Source organism: Varanus komodoensis, unplaced genomic scaffold, assembly GCF_004798865.1.
Source record: "Varanus komodoensis strain SLA01 unplaced genomic scaffold, ASM479886v1 scaffold3, whole genome shotgun sequence".
Lineage (NCBI taxonomy): Eukaryota > Metazoa > Chordata > Lepidosauria > Squamata > Varanidae > Varanus > Varanus komodoensis.
The window spans coordinates 25,955,012-25,975,904 of NW_025335761.1; the positions used below are offsets into that span (position 1 = coordinate 25,955,012).

At 41.0% G+C, this 20,893-nt stretch overlaps 1 protein-coding gene across 5 annotated transcripts in view; it reads left to right on the forward strand.

The window, feature by feature from the left end:
• Nucleotides 1–20,893, forward strand: part of DPH6 (diphthamine biosynthesis 6) — a 267,666-nt gene that overhangs the window by 60,585 nt on the left and 186,188 nt on the right. For all 5 annotated transcript variants that reach the window (XM_044436301.1, XM_044436302.1, XM_044436306.1 and 2 more), the window contains 2 exons: nt 295–368; nt 6,890–7,008. In XM_044436301.1, coding sequence (XP_044292236.1) covers nt 295–368; nt 6,890–7,008 — 193 coding nt within the window. The remainder of the gene's footprint in view (nt 1–294; nt 369–6,889; nt 7,009–20,893) is intronic.

Consider the following 20,893-nt stretch of genomic DNA (forward strand, 5'->3'; position numbering starts at 1 on the left):
GCTTACTTTCTCTGTTGTCAGAATTCATTGGTTCTCATGAATTGTGATCTGCAATATTTTGTAGTGCTTCAGCTGAGATGACATCAGTTTTGCTTTTGATAATAGGTTTCATTAGTGTATAGGATTTGATGGGGCAGTTTTTCCTCAAATCACTGTTGTCTCCGATTTTGAACATCACTTCTGTTCTCCATACATTTAAGGGGTAACTAACTATGTGACAAATGCAGCTCACATTAATGGAAGCGTCAATAATTTCTTCATTTTTCAGTTTTAATTTGTACATATATGTTTCAGGATAAAGAAAACGTGGAAGCTGTTTCAGTAGGAGCTATCCTTTCTGACTATCAGCGAGTTCGCGTGGAAGATGTGTAAGTAAAATTAGCCTCTGCTTCTATGTAGCACTGGGGGATCCTGTCATGGCAACGCTACTATTGGTGTTAGTGCCTGTAGACTTAACCCTTAAACTATAATTTCTTTCTAATGGAAAAATAAGAATTTCAACAATTTTAGCTGAGGTAAAATAAAAATGATGCTTTATTTAGTATGAGTTACAATCTGTTATTCATCTGAGGTTCAGACTCAGAAGCCTTGTGTATTTTTCTGCACATCTTTCTACACTGAATGAGTTAAAGCCAGCTGTACAAGCCACCATAAAATTGGAATAAGTCAAGCGATATTGACTCTTGGCAACTCTTCCTGTTTTTTTTTCCCCTCCCCAGTTGACACTTTTCATGGAGTTAATGGGATAGTTGGTACTTTTAGATCACGGCTAGTAATGGTAGCTTGAAGATTGTACTTCTGATTAGAGTAATACAATGGCTCTGACTGGGCAAATGGTACAGTGCAGAGATCTAAGTTTTTTTTAATGTACTCTTTGCTTTTGAAAGGCTATGTCTAGGCAGGATGGGATTTATTAATATTTGTCTTCCCCTCTCCCCATATCCATGAAGTATGACACAGCTTGTTTTTTTGCCCAGAGAATCCTTGGGCTATGGAGTGACATACTATGGAGGGGAGTAGCTAGTAAATAAATAAATAAATAGGATTCTTCTCAATATAATGTGCAAATAAATCTGCCCTGGGGATGGGAGTGGGGAAACATAATTGGTTGGGAACCATCAGATGATTTTACTTGGTCCAGGATTTTGAGAGTTACTTCTACATTTTGCTATTGTTTCTTATAACTTTACCAAACATTTGCACTTTCTTGCCTAAAACTTTCTATTCCTTTGGACAAATAGTGACTGCAAGATTTGTTTTTCACATGGTTTTTTGAATTTCTATTAAAAATATTCATCCTAAATGTTTTTTTCCACCCTTTGTGGTCCATGCTGCACTTTCCTGTAGCCAATATTGATCTCTGCTCTGTCTGTACTCATTCTGAAGAGAAGGAAGAAGTATAAGAACTGTTGTAGGTTAACATAGTGCATTTATTTATTGCTTTGCATTTTACTCTGCCCAATAACCAATGTTTTCTGGAGGTACATATGGGCAACAGCAGTGTTAGCATAGGGTTCTCCTGTTCTGCATCAGGTTAGACAAGTTGTGGTCCTCTAGGAGTTTTGATATATAGTCCCCATGATCTCTCTTGCAGAGCTGGATGGGCTAGAGCTAATGGGAGCTATAGAACCAAGCATCTGCATGGCCTCACGTTGCCCACCCCTGCTCTACATACGCTCTCCTTGTGTAGGTATGATGTTTTACGCTCCTGCTCTTGTGAGTGAAGAAAGTATACATACATCTTCAGGCTTTTAAGGATAGAATATTGGTGATTGTGATCTGGGTTTCTTTTTATTGTTAGCTATAACTTGGAGGCATATGAAGTGCTTAAAATATACTGAGCAGTGTTAAGAAATGAAGTCTGCAAAACTTATACTATCCGAGCTGAGGATGAGCAGCTCGTGGCCTCCAGTTATTTTATCCTACAACTTGCATCAGCCTTAACCAGCATGTCCAATGAGGGATAAAAGTAGGGCAAATGACTGGGAGGATTACAAGTTGCCAACCCTGGTTTAAGGAGTAGGCCACTAATGCTGAGCTTTTACTACATCTTTATATTATGAAATAATGAAGTTGGTTTAAGGGAAAGGTATAACAGGATATGAGATTCCTGACAGTGAGTTGAAAGAGTGTTTCACCTAAAAGCAGAAGAAAATGAAACAAGCAAAACTGAAGATATAAACCTTAACCAACAATGTGAAAAGTAGAAGTCATTAAGGAAATTATAAAGAAGCTGACTTACAGTATTCTGTAACACATTCCAAATGTTTTGGAATACAATTCCCAGAATTCCTGATAGCCATTCTGGCTGGGGCTAATGAGAGTTGAAGTACAAACCATCTAGAGAGCATGAGGTTAGGGAAAGCTGAATTACAAACTTTGAAACTAAGGAGGAATAAATTAAGGCATGTGATTAAAAAAAACCCAGAAAACTTTTTAAACCTCCTCCTCCTCCTCCTCCTCCTCCTCCTCCTCCTCCTCCTCCTCCTCCTCCTCAGATTGATGCACTTTGCATGATTACCATTGCTTAAGCAAACGACTGTGACTTATATAAACAATGGGATATGTTGGGTGCCATTTTCTTAAATACCTGCCTGAGCACAGCTTGTGTCTCCAAATGTGAATGGCATGGCTTGTTTCAGGGGGATAAATCAAGCGGGAAATGCCAAGAGAACTATCTGAAATATAAGATAGAAAAGCAGAAAGATCTAGTTGTGGATAGTCTACATGGAGGTCTTGTTAAAGACAATATGAGTGAATAAGTCTACTAACCCTTCAGAACGTATCTACAGAGTTGCAGGGTGAGGGGAAATATGTTCCAACAGCAGTTTCCACTTTGCTGATAGAGTAACACCATTAGATTCATGCCACTGTCTGGAATAATGCCCATGTGCATTTTGGCGGATGACACCAATTCACATGCAGATTAATTTCTGATTACAGTCCTTCCATTGCAGTAAATAGGAACCATGCACAAGTGATCTGTATAGATCTCCCCCATCTACAAAGATCTTTGGATTGAGCAGCTAACAGCCTGTTAGTAATCCTTATTAGCAGTTCTTTTTCAATCCTATGTATGTCCACTTAGAAGTAAATCTAGTTTACTTCAGAGGAACTTATTGCCAGGTTAAGTGTGCGCAGGATTGCAGGCTTAGCTTCATATACTGTAGAAATGGTTCTAATTTTTGTGGGATAGGGTCCATATTTTATCACTATGTTGAATTACTGCATTTTAAGTTAGTGGACCCTATATAGGGGAAGTTGTTTAGTGAACTGTAAAGATGATTCTCTAAACTTAAGCAAGTTAAGTGACAGTAATTATTCAGAGATTTTATGACATACATTTTAGTTAAGTTTTCATGTTAAATGTAAACTGGGAAGCTCAATTTCTCCTAATTTGTGGCTTGGTTTCAGATATATTTATTTTTGCACTGTTTGCAATGGCTTACAGCTATAAGCAGTAAACATTCTGTAATAATTGTGGCTTTAGTTTTATTACGTGATGGTGGCTGCTCTGGCCTTCTATGGGCTAAACCTTTAAAATGATCAAACTTACTTATTCTCAAGTGAATTTATTTGTATGCAAATCTGCCTCTTTCCACTTATTGTAGTGGCATATGTTTGCCGATGGTGTACTCTCATCTTTCACTGATGCAGAATAACAATAGAAGATAAAAAGATAAAAGATTAAAAACAATAGCTATAGTATATTTAAAAGAATAACAAGTCCTGCACTAGAGACATTTGAAAAGAAACTGGACAGCCATCTGAGTGGGATGGCATAAATTAGTGTCCTGCAACAGCAGGGGGTTGGACCCAATGGTCTTCATGTCTACATAAGTGCACCATTCCATAATGTGAGTACCACCAAAGGGATGTCCCTTCCATAGCTCTTTTCCTTACTCCAGGAAGGAGGCCACTTGCAGGATTTATTTATTTAGAGTATGGCATACATGGCCAGGGAGTCTACAGTGTTTTTTTACATGCAGTAAATGTTCTTGTGGCTGACAGTTTCTAGTCTTTTCTTGAACCCGTGCACCACATGGTGTGATCTAGCTTAACACCAGCTGACCAGCAACGTTCTTGAGGAAGTCAGCTGATCTGCGGCTTTCCTCCGCCAATCCTTTGCTGAACGCGTCCAAGGCAGATCCAGCCCTGGTCCTAGCTTCCATGCAAACATAGCCAGCATTTTTCCCACCAGGGAATGGTCATTCCTATTTACTTACTCGCAGTTGGTATGTTTTTGAACTGCTAGATGGAGAGTAGCTAGGGACGAGCAATGGGAGTTCACTCCGTCTCCTTGGTTTGGGCTCAAACCGCCAGAATGCCAACCATTTCTGGCTGACAGTTCCAGCGTCATTAAGCCACTGTTCCACTGTGTCTCTACCTGTAGGAAATCTTAGTTGAGGGTCAGCTTCATTTGCTTTAGAGAAACCAGTCCTATGCTGTTAATCTTATGAAATATTCTCCGAAGACTTGTTGAGCAAACTCCATGTTGATTTTGGTAAGCATGTTCCTTTTTTTAAGGAAAACTTTGAGAAGTGCCACTGTTTACTTGCATAGCTGGACTATTTTCAGAGGGTCTTTAAAAAACAATTCTTCAGGGCACAGTTTGTCAGTTGAGTCCCTCATTGCTCAGAAGATTCCAAGCTTCCTATGCCCTTCTGAACCTGATGTTGGTAGGGTAGGACAAACAGCTGAGGCCATTTTTGCTTACCATTCCTTTGATTTCCTACAATTTTTCTAGAAGGACTTTTTCAGCACAATAAGGACATTTTGGAGTGGGAGGTAAGGACGTTTGAGAAGACTCAAGATCTCATATCCTGGCCTTTCTGGTGTCCACATCTCACTCATTGAAATGCCTAATCTTCTGAATCTCTGAGTTGCATTTTCAGCCTTGCAGAGGCAACTGGTGCAGCTCTCTGAGCCAGTAGAATCTAGGGTCAGATCTCTGGCTCTCCCTTCCAAGGCCAGTGTGCTGTCTCTGACCTCCAACGGATCATAAGAATGCTCTCTCAATTGTAATTATATATTGAATCGTTATGATTTGCTTTATTGTTGGGACCCTCTTTGACATATTTTCTGGCTGTAATACAGGATATAAACTGAATAAGTAAATCAAATCAAATACAGAAGACATATATTTGGTTTAAATGGTTGGTAAGGTATAAAGAACCATAACCACTCCAGAAAATAAAGGACTCATTTTTTTCTAACAACGAATTGCTATGCTGTGCAGCGTTTTCAAAGGGGGGAAGTTTCAAAAACAAGTTGCAATATGGCTCACGACTCAGCTGGTTAAAGGGTGGGTCAGTATACACTCCTGAAGTGAGTCTTTGGATCCCAGCTCATTTTTGCATTTTTTTTCTGTATGTAAAGGAGTTTCCAGTTTTACTAAATGACAGAAGCATTATAGCTTTTTGACTTTGATTTTATAGCAGAAAAGGACTTTACGCTAGACTTCATGCTATTTTTGCTAGACAGCAAAACATACTGCTTCATCCCCAGACTACATGATCTTGTGCTATTAACTTCACTAGAATGAGTAATCCTGTTTAAGTCAATAGCACTATTCATAGTAACAGCATTAAGAACATATGTTCTTGTTTATTGGTTCAGTGACTATAGAAGAGTTTTTTTTTAAAAATTAAGCAGTGTTACAGCTTATATTACTTTCTTTCACATTCCTGCATATATTTCTTGTTTTAGTAATGTTCCTGCTTCCTAGATTACTTCATTTTTTCCTCATGATTTATGTGTATTTTAGATAGAAAATGGAATTAAATTTTAAATCTCCAAAAAGTAGTATTTCAGCATGTTGCTTGGTTAAATAAAGTCTCCTTGCAACTTTTTGATTATAAGCACAAGCAAAATTAAACTGAGACTATGGCTACATGCATGCAATGGAACTTAATTTTCTAAGTAGAACTGCACTGTAAATGTGATAAAGTATGGGTTATTTAAAAGAAAGAGAAATTGAAAGGTTTGAGTAAAACATCAAGTGGCATAGCCATTAAGACCAATGTATTTGTCAACAGCAGCTTATTGTAGCTCATTGAACCATTTTAAGATATCTGTTAGGGGGTCTGAGCTGTGTAAGCTCATTTGAAAAATATATTAAAATAGCATCCTTGAATTATCTGTCTCAATAACACTTTCCATATGTATCACTTTTACTAAGGGGTCCTTTAAGGAATTAAAACATGTTTGAATGCATTTAAGAGTAACATGTATTCTAAAATCTCTGTTCTCTAACCTTATTTTCAACGCTGTCATAAGTTTTAGGCATATTTCTTGGATTATTGCATTTCAGGCTGTTCACAGAATTATGTCTGCCTCAGGACAGCATAGCTAGCTTATTTGTGGGCTTAGATACTTAACTTTGGGAATAGTTTTCTTGACGTTAACTCTGGGAATTTCATACATTTAAATTTTTGTATGGCACTAAATATATAATTGTAGGGGTGTTTCCACAATTTACAAGGGATAAAATACAAATATGTACACTTGGAAGATATAAAAGAGGGAAGATAAAAATTTGACACATTCCCTATTGTATATAAGTTCTTGTCTCTAACAAAACAGGCCTCATGTAATTGAATGAATTGTCTATATGTATAAGTGTCCTAAATATATGCACTGGCCTACAGTGATCCCAAGTGGCACATAGTGCTCCAGTGACATTTGAGTACTCATTTCTGTGTTTCATATTTGAAATGATATACCTGGAGATGTCTGCTTTTTGTTCTCCCATTGTGTAAATGGGAAAATCTGTCAGAATTTGCTAAGTTAAAACGTAGCATTCATAGATCATTTTGTGTGTGCCTGTTTTGGAACTTAAATCCCTGTGCATGAGTATAACACAGCCAATTTTTCCTTGTTCATATAGGTGCAAGAGGCTTGCTCTGCAGCCCTTAGCTTACCTTTGGCGCCAGAACCAAGAAACTTTGTTCAGAGAAATGATATCCTCAGACATTCAAGCCATAATCATAAAAGTAGCAGCTCTTGGTAAGAATATGAACCTACAATAGTACCTGTGTCAAAACTTCATTAACAAGCTAATCATCATTATGATTGCCATCATACTGTGAATACAAAAATCTGTTTTGTAGTTAAGATGAACTGGAAGAAGGAAAACAGTATCAGGGAGCAATGAAATATGAAATACAAATATGACAAATTTCAGTTGTATGGTTATATGTCTGAACAATTAATGAAACTTGTCGATGATAAATGGTTTTCGCACTAGACAGTGGAAAAAGTACAAAGCCATTTTGATATCCATCATTAAATTTGCTCAGTGAGTGCGTGTTTTTCAATAAAGGTTCATAGATAATGCTGCAGTTTACAGTTTGCTCATTTATGAGTGATACAAATAGATTACTAGACACTGGACCATTATCACTATAAAGTATAATCAACTTTGATGAAAGGGTGCAAGTAAAATCTTTACTAACAGCAATTGATATATAACTTTTCAAGGACTGAAACAGTTTTGCAATGATTAGTGACAGGGTGATAGACTACCTCAGCTTTTCTTGGAGCATTCTCTTGTCCTGCATTTTTCCCTCTCCCATTCCACTTGCTCCCCATCATCATAATCTGGTTTTCAGGATCAAAACAGCTGCTGTGCCAGTGGCATCTGTCAATATGTGCTGGGCAGGATTCAACTATTCTGTTGTTTAACTGGATTTATATGATACGACTAGCTGTGGCTAGTTATTGAATACTCAGGCTGGTCACTGGAATATGCAACAGCCCACCATGTCTTAAATAAGCTGCGGTGGGCCATTTAATTGTGTGAAATGGCCCATTGTGCATGTATAGTTTTTTCTCTGATCTATTTTAAAGGGTAGGTTGTGACTATGTTAGAAGGAAAACAGATGTATCCTGGAATCTCAGAGAAAGCCAGTCCTGGTTTTGTCCTTTGTATGGGAATATGTTGCGCATGGATTTGTCATACCACCAGACTACATGAAAGATTTACCCCCTTGGTAATAATTTGAGATGGTTTGTTTTTATTTAAGTTCAATGTATAATTGGTGTGTTAGCCTAAAATAGCTCTTTGCAAGTACTATTTTAAGAAGTGAATTAAACGTACATTGCATACAAGTGTAATTTTGATAGTGTAATTTTACCATAGAGTTCAAAATCAGTTGCTTGACTTTCATCATCCAAAATGTGATTTTAACATTGAACTGACTTACTATGGGAGATGGTTTGACCGGTCACAAATATCTGTTGAAGCACAGTATTGAAGTCAGCTTTATTGAATGGCGTGTGGGTTCTTTAACCACACAAACTGATGAGAAACATATTAATAGGACAATATATCATTTCAGAATTACAGCCCTCTGAGCAGCATTTCACATAAAAGTATTATATGAGGTTTTAGGTATAAAATTTGATAAAAGGACCTTTTTCCTTTTGGGGTCAGTAGAGGTTTGTGGCCCATTAGACCAAGGAATGACCAGTGTAATAGGAAAGAATCTGTTCTACATGGGTGGATAAAATATATATTTCTGATAAATTGTGTTGTATAATCTTGATATGAATCAAGTCATATCGTCATCTATGAGGTGAACCATTTTTGTTAAGCTTTTAATGCTGTTCTTTTCCTCTTATTTTCAAGCAAAGGTTCACATCTTGAGGGTAACTTTGGTAAGAGCTAACAGAAAAACTTCAACCTTGCTATATTATATATAATATGTATTATTTGGGAACCAGAATTTCTACTAGAAGTCATAGTAAAATATTAATTCTTCAGCAGTGATATTTTGCCAGAATCATTTTGTTTTTACAGCAGTTCTGTCATAAAAAGTGACATGAGACCACCATAGATTCTTTGTGCACTTTCTTAACATTTATACAGAAGAAGAGAAAATCCTTTATTTGGTCACAAATTAGTTGATTTTTTTTAGTTGGCAGGATTTAGTACCATGTTAACAAAACCATAGAATCATAGAACAGTAGAGTTAAAGGGGGCAGAAGACCATCGATCAAAGCCCCTGCTCAGTGCAGGACACCAAGTTGAACTATCCCTCTCAGTTGCATCCTGAATGTTAACCCATAACCCCCCCACAAATATTTGATTCCATTGTTGTACCGCTCTGATACTCAAATTTTTCCTGAGATTTATCTGGAAATTGGCTTCCTGTTATTTATTTATTAAAATATTTTCTAATCCGTCCACCACTAGCATCTTGGGACAGCTTACAATAAAAAAGGAATAGAATAAAACAAAATATCACAGCATCCAACAACTGAAATACTAAAACCCCAGTTAAAATCAATTAAACATTAAAATGATAGGAAAATGAAAAGGGAAGATTTAAGCCATTTAGTTATTTATTTAAAAATTCATTTATTTTGTTTCCTGCATTCTAGGATAATTGAAAGGAGATCCTGGCCTTCCTTTCTGTGACAAACTTTCAAATACTTGTAGAGTGCTATTTCCCCCCAGTTTCTCTTCTTGAAGCTAAACATATTTCACTCACTCCTAACAGGGCTTTGTTTCCAGTAATTGGATCATCCTTGTTGCCCTCCTCTGAACTCTGTCTAGCTTGTCTGCCTCTTTCTTAAACTGTAGTGTCCAGAATTGCACACAGAGGTCCAGATGAGCCCTGCCCAGTGCTGAGTATAGAGGAACTAGTACTTCACAGGATTTGGGAGTGATATTTTCCCTTTTTGCAGCCACATCACATTATTGACTCATATTGAGATTATGATCCAGAATTATTATTATTATTATTATTATTATTATTATTATTATTATTATTAGAACATTTCTATGCCGCCCCTTGCCGAAGCCTCGGGGTGGCTTACAACACAATAAAATACAATACAATACAAAAATAACAATATAAAATTAAAATTAATAATATAAAATAAATAAAAATATAAATGATATAAAAGAAGTTAGAAAAGTTATAAAAGAAAAGAAAAGAAGTCGCCCTGGCCAGATAAATAAGTAAATATTGTTAACAATTAAAATGATGTTTAAATAAAAAGGTCTTCACCTGGCGCCGAACAACAAATAACGACGGCGCCAGGCGGACCTCTCTGGGGAGCACATTCCATAGATTGGGCGCCACCACAGAGAAAGCCCTCCCCCGAGTACCTACCCTCCTAATTTCTTTCACGGAGGGTTCCCGGAGAAGGGCCTCTCCCGCAGATCTCAAGGGGCGGTCGGGCATATATGAATGTAAGCGCTCCTTCAGGTAACCAGGTCCCAAGCTGTTTAGGGCTTTATAGGTCATAACCAACACCTTGAATTGGGCCCGGACTTCAGTGGGAAGCCAGTGAAGCTGTCGGAGGACTGGAGTCATGTGAACATAACGCCCCGTCCCCGTCAGCAGCCTGGAAGCTCTATTTTGAACCAATTGAAGTATCCGGACCGTCTTCAAGGGAAGCCCCACGTAAAGTGCGTTACAGAAGTTATTTGTTTTTCGGCGCCAGGCGAAGACCTTTTTATTTATGCAGCATTTTAAATGTTAATATTATTGAATTTTATTCGGCCAGGGCGGCTTATTTTATTTTACTGTATATATTTTAATTGTCATTGTTTTAATGTATTTTGTATTCAATGTTGTAAGCCGCCCCGAGGCCTTGGCAAGGGGCGGCATAGAAATGTTTTAATAAATAAATAAATAAAAATAAATAAGGCGGGGAGTCACCAGCGCATGTGTCACCGTCGCCAGGCAGTCGTACTCCAGGTAGGGGCGCAGCTGATTAATCAGCCGAAGCTGAAGGAAAGTGCTCCTCGCCACCGCTGTCACCTGAGCTTCCAATGAAAGCTCCGGGTCGAGGAGTACTCCTAAGCTGCGGACCTTGTCCCTAAGAGGGAGTGCAACCCCATTCAGGGCCAGGTCAAATCCACCCTCTCCGAAGCCCGATCCACCAACCAACAGGACCTCCGTCTTGTCTGGATTGAGCTTCAGTTTATTGGCTCTCATCCAGCGCATTACCTCGGCCAAGCACCGGTTCAGCACAGCCACTGCCTCACCTGGATTGGTGGAAAACGAGAGGTAGAGCTGGGTATCATCAGCGTACTGATGATTCCGTAGCCCACACCTCCTGATGACCTCTTCCAGCGGTTTCATATAGATGTTAAACAGCAAAGGGGACAAAATGGAGCCCTGTGGTACTTCATGGCATAGCTGCCATGGCGCAGAGCCATAGTCCCCCAGCACTACCTTCTGGAATCGGCCGTTGAGATAGGAGCGGAACCACTGCAAAGCAGTGCCTCCGACCCCCAATCCTGCTAGCCTATCTAGAAGGATACCATGGTCGATGGTATCGAAAGCCGCTGAGAGGTCCAGAAGAACCAACAGGGATGCACTCCCCCTGTCCTTCTCCCTGCACAGGTCATTGTACAGGGCGACCAAGGCAGATTCAGTACTGTACCCAGGTCTGAAGCCGGACTGAAATGGGTCCAGATAATCAGCTTCATCCAAGAGTGCTTGGAGTTGTCCCGCCACCACCCGCTCCAACACCTTGCCCAGAAACGGGATGTTGGCCACTGGTCTATAGTTAGTGGCCATCTCTGGATCCAGTGACGCTTTCTTCAGGACCGGTCGGACTACCGCCTCCTTTAAAGGGGCAGGCACCCACCCCTCCCTCAGAGAAGCATTAACTACTTCCAAGATCCAGGTCCCAATCCCGTGCTTGGAATTATTTATTAACCAAGACGGGCAAGGGTCCAATAGGCAAGTGGTGGGACATACTCGTCCAAGCACCTTGTCCACATCATCGGGCTGCAATAACTGAAATTCATCCAATAATTCTGGACCACACGGCAGCATTGGCGTCTCCCCAGAAACCTCTGATTCATTAGTGGAGTCCAGCTCGTGACGAATCTGAGCGATTTTCTCCCTGAAATGCCTGGCAAAGTTGTCACAGTGGGCCTTTGAGGGTGGAACCGGATCTTCCTTAGGACCCGGGTGAACCAGGCCTTGCACCACTCGAAAAAGCTCCGCCGAACGGCATTGTGAGGAGGCAATGGAAGCGGAAAAAAACTTCTTTTTCGCCGCCTTCTCCGCCACAGCATAGGCCCGATAGTGGGCTCTCAAGTGTGTTCGGTCAGATTCATCCCGTGATTTCCTCCACCTACGCTCTAGCCGTCTCCCAACCTGCTTCATCGCCCGCAATTCAGGTGTTTACCAAGGGGAAGAGCGGGCTCTGCCCGGTGGGAGAGGACGCTTAGGAGCGATCGTGTCCACAGCCCTGGTGATCTCCCTGTTCCACAGTTCAACCAGAGCCTCGACAGGAACACCAGTCTTGTCAGCCAGAAACTCCCCCAGGGCTTTCAGGAATCCATCCGGATCCATCCGGCTCTGGGGGCGGACCCACACAATCGGATCCGCACCCTTACAGAGGGAGAGGTCGCTCTCGAGCGCAAACCTCACCAGGAAGTGATCTGACCATGACAGGGGAGTCAAACATAAATTTCTCACCCTCAGGTCACCCTCTTCCTGCCCCGTCGAGAAAACCAGGTCCAGAGTGTGTCCACGTTCATGGGTCGGGCCGGAGACATGTTGAGACAGCTCCATGGCCGTCATGGAGGCCATGAAGTCCTGAGCCGCCCTGGTTAGACCAGACTCAGCACGAAGATTGAAGTCCCCCAGGACCAACATCCTGGGGGTCCTCAACACCAGGTCCGAGACGGTCTCCGTCAGCTCAGATAGGGAGACTGTTGGGCAGAAGGGTGCACGGTACACCAACAGAATCCCCAATCTGTCTCGTTCGCCCAACACCAAGTAGAGGCACTCCAGCCCTGGCCTCGAAGGGACCGGAAGTCCCGTGAGAGAGATGGAGTCTCGGTAAACCAAAGCGACCCCCCCCTCCCCTCCCCTCCCCTCTGGGCGTGAACAGTGCTGAACCAGATACCCGGGCGGGCACAGTTGAGAGAGGGCAACATCCCCCCCTCTCCCGCCCAGGTCTCTGTTATGCAAGCCAGATCGGCCCCCTCCTCCACAATCAAGTCATGGATGAGGGAAGATTTATTATTGACGGACCTGGCATTGAGAGGTCCAGGATCCTTCTCACTTTCAGTATCACTGAGTCAAATATTCCCCATCTTGTAACACTGCATTGGTTTCTTTTTGCTAGGTGCACAATTTGGCATTTTGCCCAGACTTAATTTCATTCCATTGTTTTCAGGTTAGTGTTCCAACCTATGAAGAGCACCTTGCATTCCCTGCACTTCCTCATCCAAGTCATTAATGAAAATGTTGGAAAGCACTTCAACCGCAGGTTGAACCTTGTGGTATACCACTTGTTATCTCTCCCAAGTTTGATAAGGTGCCATTGAGGAGCACTCTTTGAATCTAATTCTGTAGTCAACTGTGAATTTTGTAGTCATTGTTCCATCTAGCTCTCTTTTAGCTAGTTTGCTAATCAGTTTATCATGAGGTACTTTGTCAAAAGCTTTGCTGAAGTCAAGATAAATTATGTTCACAGCATTCCCACATTCATCAGGGAGGTTACCAATCAAAATCTGAAATTAGATAAGTCTGGCAGGATTTGCTCTTGGGAAATCCATGTTGGCTTCTAGTAATCACTGAATTGTTTTCAAGGTGTTTGTAGACTGACTGATTTATAATCTGCTCCAGAATTTTCCCAGGAATTGATATCAGACTGACTGATCTATAATTGCAGTTTCTTACCGCCCTGCCCCCCTTCTTGAAGACAGGGATGACATTTGCCCTTATCCAGTCATCTGGCACTTCCCCTGTCCTCCATGATTTCTGAAAGATAATAGACAGTGGTTCTAGGAGTTTTCCACCAGGTCCTTTATGACTCTAGGATGAAGTTAAACAGGCCCTGGAGATTTGAATTCATTCAGCCCAGTTAGATGATCATTGTCCATTTGCCTATCATTCCTGAGCTCCCATCCTGATCCTTCAACTTGCACTTTACTTTCATCAGGAGGTCATAGATTGTCTTTTGAGAGAAGACTGAGCAATATTGCTTTTTCCCTCTCATCTGTTATCATTTTGCCTTCTACATTGAATAGCTGAATGTCCATTTCTTTCCTGGCTTTTACTTTAGACTTATCTAAAGAAGACTTTTTTGTTGCTTTTAGCTGCCCTCACTAGCCTCAGTTCATGCCTAGCTTTAGCCTCATTAACACCATTCCTGCAATTCTGTGCTACCTGCTTGTGTTATTTTTTTGTAGCCTGGCCTTCCTACTACTTCCTATACATGTCTCTTTTTGTTTTCAGATCATCTCTAGACTTTTTGTGAAGCTACATGGGCTTCTTCTGTTGTCTTCTACCACTTTCTCTTTGTTGGAATCATTTGTAATTGTATCTTTAGAATGTCCTTTAAAAAAAAAAGCTCTCTTAGATTGCTTTTCTCATTAGTGTTACTTGCCATGGGATTTTACTTATCATTGTTCTAAGCTTATTAAAATTGCTTTCCTAAAACCCAGAGTACATCTTTGGTTGCATTTGGCTTTTGCTTCCTTTAGAATCAAGAATTCAATTATGACATGGTCACTTTCCTCCAGAGTTCCTGTAGCTGCCTCTTTGTCCACTAGGTATTTCCTGTTGATAAGTATCAAGTCAGGGATAGCCATTCCTCTTATTCCTTCCTCCACTTTCAGTTGGAGTAAGTTGTTAGCAACGCATGTTAGAAATCTCTTGGAGATCCATGTTTGGCAAAAATGGTCTCCCAACAAATATTGGTGAAATTGAAGTCCTCCATAACGCCGCAATCTTGTGTGCTTGAAACACTGGTAATCTGCTTTTCAAACATTTAATTCTTGTCTTCTCCTTGACTGAGTGGTGGGGAATACATTCCAACACTGTGTTCCTTTTATTCCTGCTCCATTTATATTAATCCAGAGGCTCTTGGTGGGGGTACTAAGCTCATCCTCCTGTATTTCTGTGCAGAAATATGTATCTTTAACATATAGTACAACTCTGTGTCCCTTTCTGTTCCTTCTGTTTTTCTTGAACAAGTTATATCTTTCAGCTGTTGAATTCCAGTCATGGGAGTTGTCACACCTATTTTCAGTTATACCTATAAGGTTGTATTCACCCTTTTGTATTAATAAGAGTTCAAGTTCATGCTGTTTGTTTCCCATACTCAGAACATTATTATATAGACATCGAAGACCATGTGCTTTCTTCCTGAATTTTTGGAAGAGTGTTATTGGGCACTGTTAGAACTGAAGTACAGGTATGTGAGGGGATGTCATGTGGACGAGGGTCGTGACCTGTTCTTCCCTGCAGTGGAGGACAGGACACATTCCAGTGGGGCAAAGCTCAAGGAACCAGACTTCAGGTTGGATGTCAGGAAGTACTTCTTGATGTACTTCCTAGGATATAGAATGGGCTTCCAAGGGAGGTGGTTGAGACCCCGTCAGTGAAAAGACTGGACAACCAATATTGGGGATGACATAAGTGGAGCCGGCTGGAGTCAGGGGTCAGACTATATGGCCCAGGAGGTCCCTTTTGACTTGCTTTGTTTTTGTTTTTCTAATCTGTCCTCCAGGAAACAGCATATCTGATGAATATGGGTTTTTCTGAGTGTTTCTATCCACTCTTCTTTTCTTGGTCTTGTAAGCCTTGGTATCACTGATACAATCTTTACAAGACCTTTTGCCTCTTATTCAGTGTTGCACAGGATGTCTTGCACTTCTTCCACAGCAGACTGCCCTCTCGTCTTAGCCTCAAGTAACTGAAAGCAGTTCAAGCCTTCCACTGGTGCAGAGTGTCTTCAAGGGTTGTTGTTGTTGTTGTTTTGCACTGTCAACCCTTTCAAGGGACTTCCCTCCTCATTTTCCCTTGCCTCGGGTTTCTGTTTTTCTCTCTCTGCTTGCTGTGGCACTTCTAGCTTTTACACTACTCTTAGCTGTTGCAGTTCTACTTCTGTGGCTAAAAACTCTTCATCTTTTGAGGGTGGAACCTTGTTGCTCTAGTGCTTTCAGCTTTTCTTCTAACAGTGCTACTAGCTTGGACTTGTTGCACACATAGGCCATGTTGACCTCAGGCAGGAAAACAAATATTGCACAGACATTGCAGGTCACCACCACTGGGGAATCTACTTCATCCATTCTTTCTGCTACCTTTTTGACTCTAGCTTTCTGGGTCTGTTGTGACGACCAGTTCTTTCTCCTATCTGCACTTAAGGTTGACAACAGAGTCCTATCAGTAAATGGAAGTGTGTTACAAAGAATAAGATAAATGGGGGAGGGGGCCATCACTCTCCCCCCCCCCCACCCATGATCGTGATCACCCCCCCCTTCCCCCCCCAAACACGATCGTGGGCCCCCCCCCCCCCCCCCCCCCAACACAATTGCTATCGCATGATTATCGTTTGGACTCTTCCTCCAAACAACCTCCCCCCCAGGTTAGTGTTCTCTGCTGTATTGTGCTTTGTTACTTTGTTTCATATTTTTGTGATTAAAAAAATCTTTACATAACAGATTAACCTTATTTACATTGAACCTTATGGGGAAATTTGACTTGGCTTGCGACCAATTCGGGTCGCGACCAGAGTTGTGGAACGGATTAAGTTTGTGAGCCGAGGTACCACTGTACTTGGTAGTATACCATTCTCTGTATCATCTCACCCTTTTCTTAAGGTCTGCTGGGGAAATTCTTCTCATAGTACCTTTCATATGCTATGTGACAGGTAGGCAGCATAAATTCTGTTATGGAAGAATTTGTGAAACACCCTCTCTGTATAGGTATGATTGGTGCCAGCCCTAGAATAATTTTGGTTCCAGTTCAAATCTTTTCTGCTTGCCTGTGCCAGTTTTCCTCATCCTGGTTTCTTCCAGATGTTTTTGGACTTTAACATCATGAGCCAGTGGTCAGTGGTCAAGAATGCTAGGATTTGTTGTCCCAAACACTTGGAGTGCATGTGGTTAAGAAAGGTGTTTATTTCTTCCTGTCCTATTGTGCATTTAGTGCCTTTAAAAAAATGGGTTCATTATGATATTTTATTGTTATAGTTTGTGGTTGAATGGCCAGTTTGCTTACAGTTATTGTTCACTAGTTTGCTACCTGTTTGATAAAAAGAGGTTTATAAATATGTTGTTAAATAAACCTAAATCTAATATTTGCCTATATCCAGATTGTGTTTCATGAAGATGAGATAGATTTTGTTGGCTGGGTTTGTAATGTCCTCAGGAATGGTATTTTAATTCAGCCCAACTTGTTTAGCAGCAAGGTGCATTTTGATGTATAAGCTTAGAAATGGGTAACTCTTGAGTGATATAAGAAATGACTGCAGGGGTGATCTTGCTGGTGACCTGTGTCATCCCTTAAGCAAGATAAGCTTGTCTTTGTATCTCAGCAGCTTAGAACAAGTTAGAATGGGCTTGCTGGTACACAAAGAGCCTTTGTGGCATTTTCTTTTAAAGCACAAATGCCATAAATAGTTGTAGATAGTAATTAGATAGAAAATGGATGCCTTTTTTTCTTTTTCTTTTTGCACTACAGGTAGAAAGAAAGATCTTATCGGGCTAAATTTCTCACCTGCCTAGGGCAGGCATAATTAGATGTAAGCAAATTTAATGGAGCATGTATGCTCTAAGGCTATTCTGCAATGCTTTAATAACTGTGTGCTTTATTAAAGTAGGTTTAAGGTATGACGGTTGTTTAACGTATCAAATGGCAAAGAAGTTAAGGTATGGGTTACCACTTTACCTTTCAGATGAATAATCAAAGCTGCTTTTAAGCTAAATTGCAGTAAATGTATTTGGAATAACACATTTAAAAGTCTGAGGAGTAATGCATTAGATGGCATATTGCGCTGATGTGAAAGGAATAAGCAAATATGTAACTTGAGGTTGACATTCATCAAACTGGCATGCTTATACCTATACCTTCATTTTCTATTAGTTTAATGACATCAGTAGGAAGGTGTACAGCCATAGACAACACATAATTGTACAAGTAAATACACATTAATTTTACAACTCTTTCTAAAAAAATCCACACCCACAAATTAATATTTAGTGATGAGTTTTACTTCTTGGGATGATAATGTGCTTCCTGCAGGCTTTTCCTGAATGGGTTCAAATCTCGATTCTGGTGAATCTCTTTCTGCCCCTCAAAGAGAAGTTAGCATCATATGAGTGTTTCTTTGAACTGCTGTTGTACAGGGGTGGTTGTAAATAGTTTGTCAAGACTGAGTTTTTGTAATAGTTGAGTATTGTAGTAGTAATGGAAATACTTAACATTTTATAGCACTTTCAATTATTCACACATCTAGCTGTGATTCTTAAAACAGCCCTTTCAGGTGTGCTGTTCTTAGTATCTCAAAAGAAGAGATTGAAGCTGAGAGAAAGTAGCTGCCTAAGGCTCCTATTGATGAAGGCTGTAGCAAAATTCAAAATAAGGAGTTTCTTATTCCTGCCTCAGTTTAATTACTGTGCAACATCAGCAGCTCTTAATCCAGTGCAACTAGCTTGATATAAGGGCATTTGTACAAGATGCTCTTGGAATGGGCAATGTCCAACAGGCAAGAAAAGTTCAGAAGCCAATTAAATAAAGTTCATAAATCAAACAGAGTGGAGGCAATAGCAAGGCAGAACATGTGGCTGACTAATCAGAGACTGCAAGATCACAATCTACTAGCAGTTGCTTTCTGCCCAGGATATATGTGGTTTTTGTTAGTCGCAAAGTCGTGTCTGACCCATCGCGACCCCATGGACAACATTCCTCCAGGACTTCCTGTCCTCCACCATGCTGCTTCAGTGATTCCATCGAGCCACCTCATCCTCTGCCGTCCCCTTCTTCTTTTGCCGTCAATTGTTCCCAGCATTAGGCTCTGCTCCAGTGAGTCTTTCTCATTAGGTGGCCAGAGTATTTGAGTTTCATCTTCAGTATCTGGCCTTCTAAAGAGCAGTCAGGGTTGATCTCCTCTAGGACAGACTGGTTTGATCATCTTTCAGTCCATGGGACTCGCAGGAGTCTTCTCCACCACCACAATTCAAAGGCCTCAATTCTTCAGCGCTCAGCCTTCCTTATGGTCCAACTTTCACAACCATACATTGCAACTGGGAAAAACATAGCCTTGACTAAACACACTTTTGTTGGCAGGGTGATGTCTCTGCTTTTTAGTATGCTGTCTAGATTTTCCATAGCTTTCCTCCCCAGGAGCAAGCGTCTTTTAATTTCTTGGCTGCAGTCCCCGTCTGCGGTGATCTTGGAGCCCAGGAAAATAAAATCTGTCACTACCTCCATTTCTTCCCCATCTATTTGCCAAGAAGTGATAGGACTGGATGCCATGATCTTAGTTTGCTTAATGTTGAGTTTCAAGCCAACGTTTGCACTCTCCTCCTTGTCCCGCATCAAGAGGCTCTTTAGTCTCTCTTCACTTTCTGCCATTAGAGTGGTATCATCTGCATTTCTGAGGTTGCTCATGTTTCTCCCAGCAATCTTAATTCCAACTTGTGATTCATCTAGGCCTGCCTTTCTCATGATGTGCTCTGCATATAAGTTAAATAGGCAGGGCGACAGTATGCAACCTTGCGGAACTCCTTTCTCAATTTTGAACCAATCAGTGGTTCCGTGTCCAGTTCTCACTGTTGCTTCTTGACCCGCATATAGGTTTCTCAAGAGACAAATAAGATGGTCAGGTACTCCCATCTCTTTAAGAAATTGCCACAATTTGTTGTGTTCCACACAATCAAAGGCTTTAGCATAGTCAGTGAAGCAGAAGTAGATGTTTTTCTGGAACTCCCTAGCTTTCTCCATGATCCAGCGTATGTTGGCAATTTGATCTCTAGATCCTCTGCCTATTTGAAATACTGCCTGTACTTCTGGTAGTTCTCGGTCCACATACTGCTGGAGTTTAGCTTGTAGGATTTTGAACATAACTTCGCTAGCACGTGAAATGAGTGCAATGGTGTGGTAGTGTGAACATTCTTTGGCATTGCCCTTCTTTGGGATCGGAATGTGAAGTGACTTTTTCCACTCCTGTGGCCACTGTTGAGTTTTCCAAATTTGCTGGCGTATTCAGTGTAGCACTTTTACTGCAACATCTTTTAGGATTTTGAATAGCTGAGCTGGAATACTGTCGCCTGCACTAGCTTTGTTGTTGCTTAGACTTCCTAAGGCCCATTTGACTTCACATTCCAGGATGTCTGGCTCAAGTTCAGTGACCACCGCATCATGGTTATCAGGGACATTAAGCTCTTTCTTGTATAGTTCTTCTGTGTAATCTTGCCACCTCTTCTTAATCTCTTCTGCCTCTGTTAGGTCCCTGCCATTTTGGCCCTTTATCATGCCCATTTTGCATGAAACGTTCCCTTCAAAGGGGCTTGGGTAGCTCAATGAAGCTATGAGCTATGCTGTGCAGGGCCACCCAAGGCAGACAGGTCTTAGCAGAGAGCTCTAACAAAACGTGATCCACTGGAGAAGGAAATGGCAATCCACCCCAGTATTCTTGCCGTGAAAACCAAATCTCCAAAATGACAGAATGATCTCAGTTCGAATCCAGGGCAAACCATTCAACGTCACAGTAGTCCAAGTCTATGCCCCAACCACTGGTGCTGAAGAGGCTGAAGCTGACCAGTTCTATGAAGGCCTACAGCACCTTCTAGAATTAACACCAAAAAATGATGTCCTTATCATCATGGGGGATTGGAATGCTAAAGCTGGAAGCCAAAAGATAACTGGAATAACAGGCAAGCTTGGCCTTGCAGTACAAAATGAAGCAGGGCACAGACTGGTAGAATTTATCAAGAGAATGCAATGGTCATAGCAAACACTCTTTTCCAACAAACCAAGAGACGACTCTACATATGGACATCACCAGACGGTCAACATAGAAATCAGATTGACTATGTGCTCTGCAGCCAAAGATAGAGAAGCTCTATACAGTCAGTAAAAACAAGACCAGGAGCTGACTGTGGTTCAGATCATGAACT